Genomic DNA, 7,159 nt, shown 5'->3' with positions numbered 1-7,159 from the left:
ATGTTATAGCACAGCGGCGTGAATCGACTAAGCAGTAAAGGGGTTAAGGGAAGCTATTACTGGCAGTAACTTTTTTTCATTATATTATGCAAGAATAATATTTATTTGTGCAGTTACATTTAATGAAACTTTTTTGTGCGCGACCTATCTATAGGTCTGAAAGTGTATGAGTAACTCCATATTGTAATATACCAGTCACATAGGTCACGCAGAATCATTCAAGCATGTTTGTCTGTGTCCCTGCTATTTACTTAATTTGCATAAGAAATGACAGTATCATCAGATATCATATGCAGCTGCTGCTTGAGACGACATTCAACATGTAATATTCTATCCTATGTTGCAATATACTTTCTTTAGTTAATTTTGCCTGCTTTTGCCAAAAAAAAAAAAAAACACGTAAACCAGGGCAGACCAAACTATTGCCTGGTGCCACTTCTGGCCCACCCCAGCCTTCAATACTACAAAGCAGAAAACAGTCAGTAATTTATATTAAAAAGTAGGTACATCAGTAGGGTGACCATATTGCCGCTTTAAAAAGGAACACATATGAAAAATACATATGACAGCGTTCTTATACAAATAATTTCTTTGAACAGCCCTGAAAACAGCCCTGACATATGTATTTTTCATGTGTGTCCCTTTTTAAAGTGGCAATATGGTCACCCTATACATCAGACATGTTCATTTTATAAATTAGTGTAGTATGTATAGTTACGTTTAATTTAGTAATAGAAACTGATTTACTGTGTAATTTTAACTAATTATTTTGAGACGTTATGTTTAGCATAAATGTGAATTTAAAGGGACACTGAACCCAAATTTTTTCTTTTGTGATTCAGATAGAGCATGCATTTTTAAGCAACTTTCTAATTTACTCCTATTATCACATTTTCTTCATTCTCTTGGTATGTTTATTTGAAAAGCAAGAATGTAAGTTTAGATGCAGGACCATTTTTGGTGAACAACCTGGGTTGTCCTTGCTGATTGGACAGCACCAATAAACAAGTGCTGTCCATGGTTCTGAACAAAAAATGTGCTGGCTCCTTAGCTTAGATGCCTTCTTTTTCAAATAAAGATAGCAAGAGAACAAAGAAAAATTGATAATAGGAGTAAATTAGAAAGTTGCTTAAAATTGCATGCTCTATCTGAATCACAAAAGAAAAAATTTGGGTTCAGTGTCCCTTTAAGGTAATCTGGTCCTCAGCCAATCTACATTAGTAACTGTCTCTCCATACAAAAAAAGGGTTTGGCTGTCACTGCTCCAAACATTTTACTTCTTTCACTCCCTCCAGAGAGACTGTAGAGCACAAAATGTACCGGACATTTGTAACATTGTGCATTGTGATTGCTTAGATCAGATCACAAGCTCATTTACATCAGTCCATAAGTATCCACAGCAAAGGAGTCAAAGGAGATCAAAAGACCAGTAAACCCCTTCAGATTTTTATAAAAGTCCGTTAGCTACGAGTAATGAAACAGCTTTTCTATATATTTTTGTTATTTATTTTGCCCTCCTTTCATGTCATTTAGCTGTGAAAATTGAGCAATTTCTAATTTTTAGAACTTGAAATGCACCCTGCTGACTTCTCAAGGCTATCTCTGCTACATATCTGTCCCTAATTTGATTTATCAGATAACAGCTGCAAAACATGCATTTTAAACTAACTTTATGTTAATGGATGGCATTGTATTCAGAGGACTAAAGATTGACTCCTCCAAATAAGGCAAATGGTGGGTGGAGCTTGGCTATTGATAAATAATTGCATCAGTGACAAAATCCAACATATTTGTAAAATATAAACCCACTCCCAAAATATACTTGTAATTGGATCGCCTTATCTCCTTAAAGGGACAGTCTAGTCAAAATGAAACAGTCTGCGGAGGCTTAGGGGCCGATTTAACATTGTGCGAGCGGTTATGATCCGATATTATGCTGTCGGCATTTATCATTGCACCAGCAGTGAACCTGCCCCCCCTACAGATTTGGGGCCAATCGGCCGCCAGCAGGGAGTGTCAATCAACCCGATCTTTACGGCGATGTCTGTCCGCCGCCTCAAAGGTAATCACAGAGGTAAAAAGTATATTAATATAACTGTGTTGGTTATGAACTGGGAATAGGTAATAAAGAGATTATCTATCTTTTTAAACAATAAGAATTCTGGAGTAGACTGTCCCATTTAAAAGGATTTTTCAATAAATGTGGAACATTATACTTGGTAATATAATATTCATAAATTACATACGCCTAGATTACGAGTTTTGCGCTAAACAGTGCGAAACTAACACCAAAAAATGTGCGTTATTGCACTTTCCATATCGCTGCCATTACAAGTTACTGAAAAGCCTCCTTGTGCTGTGTGTTATGCTGTGTTAAGCTCCATACCGCACAAAAGCCAAGGGCTGAGTTTACATGCTCGTGCACATTTTCCCCCATAGACATTAATGGGGAGAAAGTTTAGAAAAAATAATAAGACCTGAAGTGCAGAATGGCAAATCGCCGTAATGCAACCCCATTGATGTCTATGGGGAAAAGAAAGTTACATTTAAACCCCCTAACATAAACCCCTAGTCTAAACACCCCTAATCCGGCGCCCCCAACATCGCCAACACTAATAAAGTTATTAACCCCTATTCCGCCACTCCCCAACATCGCTGACACTAATAAAAGTTATTAACCCCTAATCCACCGCTCCCCGACATCGCCGACACTAACAAAAATTATTAACCCCTAATCCGCCGCTCCCTTACATCGCCGACACTAAGGGGCATATTTATCAAGCTCTGTATAGAGCTTGATGCCCCTTGTCTTAAGACTGCTGCTCCCTAACTTGTCCGCCTGCTCTGAGGTGGCGAACAGAAATCAACCCGTTCAAATACGATTGGGTTGATTGACACCCCCGAATCTGCAGGGGGCCGCATTGCACCAGTAGTTCACAAGAACTACTGGTGCAATGATAAATGCTGACAGCGTATGCTGTCGGCATTTATCGATGTGGAGTGATGTGCAGCGGACATGATACGCTACTAAATATGCCCCTAAATATTATTATTAACCCCTATTCCACCGCTCCCCGACATCGCCGCTCCTCTCTCTCAAAATTTGATACTCATGCTCGCTTAATGAAGGAGAGATTCCTCAAAAGGGGGTATTCTAATAAATGTCTGAAAAAATCCCTATGGAAAGCTAGAAAAACGTCTAGGGATGATTTGCTATATAGAGATAAGGCAAGAACTGAGAAAGATCAGATTAGATTTATTTCTAAGTATAATGATCAATGGAACAATATTAGGCTGGCTATGAAAAGAAATTGGCACATCCTTACTTTGGATGATAAGGTGAGAAATACTATAGGAGATGTACCCCAAATGACAGCCAGAAAGGCACAGAGCCTGTGAGATAAGCTGGTAAAAAGCCAGTTCGTCAGAGGTCTCTCTGATGCAGACTGGCTACGTAAGGACAAGGGAATTAAGGGTAGCTACCCATGTGGGCACTGTGTATACTGTGCCCACATGGATAGCACTAAACAATTCTCTGTCCAAGGAAATGAGGTTTATGACATAAGATTCTTTTTTAATTGCAAATCTGAGGGGGTGATATATCTCTTGTGGTGCTCGTGCCCGGTCTTTTACGTTGGTAAAACCAAAAGGATGGTAAAGGATCGGGTACAAGAGCACAGAGATGACATCCTCCACTCAAGAGATACAAATGTTGCTAGACATTTCAGTGATAAGCATAATGGTAATGTGGATTCCCTAAAATTTGTAATTATTGACAAAGGGATCACTAACGGACGTGGTGGCAACAATGACAAAGTTCTTTTACAGAAAGATACTAAATGGATCTATAGGCTAGGTACAAGATCACCAGTAGGTTTAAATGAAAAACTGGAATATGTAAGCTTTTTATAGAGAGTAAGACAATTCTGACAGGGTCTATGTTTATTTTTTGGAGTGATTTCTTTGTGCAAGAAGAGCTAAGGGGATACCTAGGAATAAGGTGAGACCTGAGCTAGTTTGCTTTATATTTAAGAACTGTTCATGCACAATTAAAATTTAAATGTAAATATCTCTTTAAGGGCTCCTTGCTATACACAGGATACAGCTCTAAAAAAGTAGGCGAGACTGTGTGGTAGGATCACCTGTGATTAATCAGGTATACCCTATAAAGAGGAGGTCCGGTGTGGACTCAGAATGCCCTGACGAACCCCTGAGACACATGCTTTGGAGGGGGTGAAACGTGCGTTGGCACTATTTGTATAATACCTCAGAAGCAAGTCAACAATGCTCTGAGGTTTTAATTGGTAATGCGTGAATGCTAAAGCCTTATACCAGCATATAAGCCTCTACTGCTGACTCTGGAAAGTCTATGAAGCAGGACATATCTGTGGACTGTGAATCTGCGCTGAGATGATAGCGCATCAAGTATGCCTGTGAAATTATTGTGGGGCTCGAGGACGACTAACAGAGGTGGTGACTAACTACTACTGTGTGCAAAGAACTTTTTTTTTTTTTTTTTTTTTAACCCATCTAATGTATTTAATATTCTGTAACAGGGAAAGTAAATTCTACATATATATAACATTGTGGCAACAATATTAATGGGGCATTCACAAATGTTCATGCATATAAAAGTACAAATTAAATTGTTTGTTATTTTAAAGCTGATTCAATGCATTTTTAAAACTAAAAAAACAAAACAAATGGAGCGATAATCTTTGCACAGGTTAGTTAACCCTAGGGTTAGATAGTTCACTGGCTAAAATGGGCAATTTCCCAAGTTCTCCTGTTCAGCTGTAACATGCCACACAAACATCTAAACAGAAAGTAACTAAAAAATAGTTTTAAAATGCTCTATTTCGAACAAAAACATGACTTTAATGTCCCCATAAAAGATGGATTTTTTTTAAAATTGGAATACTCAAACATGTGTATAGTTTTGCATAATAAAAGTACATACATTGTTGTTCTACTTGGCTATATAGATTGCTTCTTTTTCAGATCATAGATGGCATGCAAAGGGAACATCCAAACAAAGTATGCTTAATCAAAGCAAAGAACCTGAAGTTCCGCTGACATGTTACAGTATAAGCTGAAGTCGGACAGGCTTTGGTAGTCTGTTTTATTTAGGGGATAAAAAGCACTTGTGTAGTGCAATTCAAGAAGGGAAAACATAATAAAATCCTGGGTAGCTCTTGGCAATGGTAAGGGATTTAATTCCTGTTCTGCTATATTACCATTTTCCGGAAAAGTGTCAGGAAAGTTGTTGTTCAAAGATTGTGGGAACTCTAATGTGTCAACATTCTGATAGCTCACATATGAGCCAAAGGACTGCTGTGGTAAGACAGGGCTCTCTGGGACGCCCATGAAGGTGCCCGTTGGGCTGCTTGGAGAAATTCTTTGGCCACTTAACTGAAGTTTAGGTTCTCTGGGATCCAACTGTTGCTTGCCTTCTTCATCTGTGTCAAGTCGCGTCAGCTTCTCTATCCACATACGGAACTTCTCTTCAGTCTGCCTCTGCATCTCTGCAAAACAGTTCATGGCTTCTTCTAGGACATTTCCTATGCAGTTTCTATCCCACACGGTGCCCCTTTCAAGCAATCCTGGAATATCCCTGGTCGCTCCTGTAGATCCCCCAGCACGACTGAAGCCAGCTGGTAATTCGGCTGTGATTGTCTTACTGCTCCCTGAAACTTCGTCCTCGTCTGAAGAGCTTGTACTAGAGTCACAGGTGAGGTCACTGTCGCTAGTGCTACTGTCCTGCAACAAGTTGTATTTCTTGCGTGCTGCTGCCTCTCTCTTCTGTCTCAAAAGCCGTATTCTCTCTTTGTGCTTTTGGCTTCTATGTCCTTTGACCTTGGTGACTCTGCCGTTTTGCTTGTCACTTGACTGACGGTTCTTCTTAGCAGCCATAGTTGATGTTTCACTCTCTGATCGAGACCTTCTGGATTTTCGAGCTACTGAAACACCTTGAACAGCCGCATCACAGCCTTCTGTTATTGCTTCTGTGCGGCGTGGCTCATTTTCTTCAGCGGAAGACAATGTATCTGAGTCGGCCAAATGTCCACTAGAGGAAGGAGAGAGCATACAGTGGTTTGAAGAGTCACTTTCATATACTCTGCCAGCTGTTTGTTTGTCACTTTCAGCAGAGGCTAACTGAGATTCGGAAGAGTCTCTTCTTAATTCCATCAGCAAACAAGGCATTGAGGAAAGCCCGGAAGAGTCTGGAACATCCTGAACACCATCTTTTAAACAAGGAGTCTCAAGCTCTAGCGTACTCCCATCAGCCTGTGTATCCACCTTTTGAGTGACCCGAGGAGGCACTTCAGACTCTAAAAGTTCTTCACATTTCCCAACTGCCTCCATCTTCATGTCAAATGTGTCCGCTCTCCCAAGCCTCAGATCATGGAGCACAGATATGGAAGACTATTTATTAACCAGCAACACAACAACCTGAAATGCACGGTTCCGTCACTCTGCGGGCCTCACCCGCGCGCCGGCTGCCGCACACATCCCGCAGAAAAGCACGGCCCACCCGGCTTCCGCAAAGAACTTTTTATGCAAACGATACATCTTGGTATCTCTATTGAATCCCCTGACAAGGATATACAGAGTTGCGGCTGACAACTTTTCCATTGGATTTCCTGGACCAATAGGATATGTTACACGCCGAGGAATTACGGATCAGCAATGAACAAGTTCATCGCAATTCTACTCTGAAGGATTCAAGATAAGTACGGTCCTTTTTTTTTGCCTAATATCCAAAAGCTTTATATCGGTCTGACCTAGTGTGCAGCAGGAACTGTTGCGGTCTCTCACATACCGGTACTTTCCGTGACTTGCTACTTAATGGTCTCAGGAGCCATTTCTACACCTACAGTGGGGGCATGGACTTTTAGGCTTTTCTAATGTTTATATTCCTTTGCATTATGAACCGTTGGTAGTTTGTTACCGCTAACATAGTATTGTACCTAATACTGTAATACACTGTATATCTCTCTATATGTGCTATATTATAGGTTGAGGTATTTATAGTTTTGCATACGTATGCATAGGTACTGGGATATCTCTTTAGCTTTACGTAGACCTTTTGTTGTTTTATTTTAAATTGTAAGATTTCACTCTAACTGCCGCAGCCCGGTGGAAATAGATGAATCAC

General features: G+C 40.1%; 1 protein-coding gene across 1 annotated transcript; it reads right to left on the bottom strand.

Annotated features, from left to right (window-relative positions):
* Positions 1-5,043: 5,043 nt before the first annotated feature.
* On the bottom strand, positions 5,044-6,534 carry LOC128639000 (protein C18orf25 homolog). Its single transcript, XM_053691138.1, has one exon. It carries the CDS (start codon positions 6,370-6,372, stop codon positions 5,044-5,046), a length of 1,329 nt encoding a protein of 442 aa, XP_053547113.1. The 5' UTR covers positions 6,373-6,534.
* Between the last annotated feature and the right edge of the window lie 625 nt (positions 6,535-7,159).

This window comes from Bombina bombina, chromosome 8, assembly GCF_027579735.1.
Source record: "Bombina bombina isolate aBomBom1 chromosome 8, aBomBom1.pri, whole genome shotgun sequence".
NCBI lineage: Eukaryota > Metazoa > Chordata > Amphibia > Anura > Bombinatoridae > Bombina > Bombina bombina.
The sequence above is the reverse complement of the archived record's forward strand: the minus strand, read 5'-3'. Positions and strand labels throughout refer to the sequence as shown.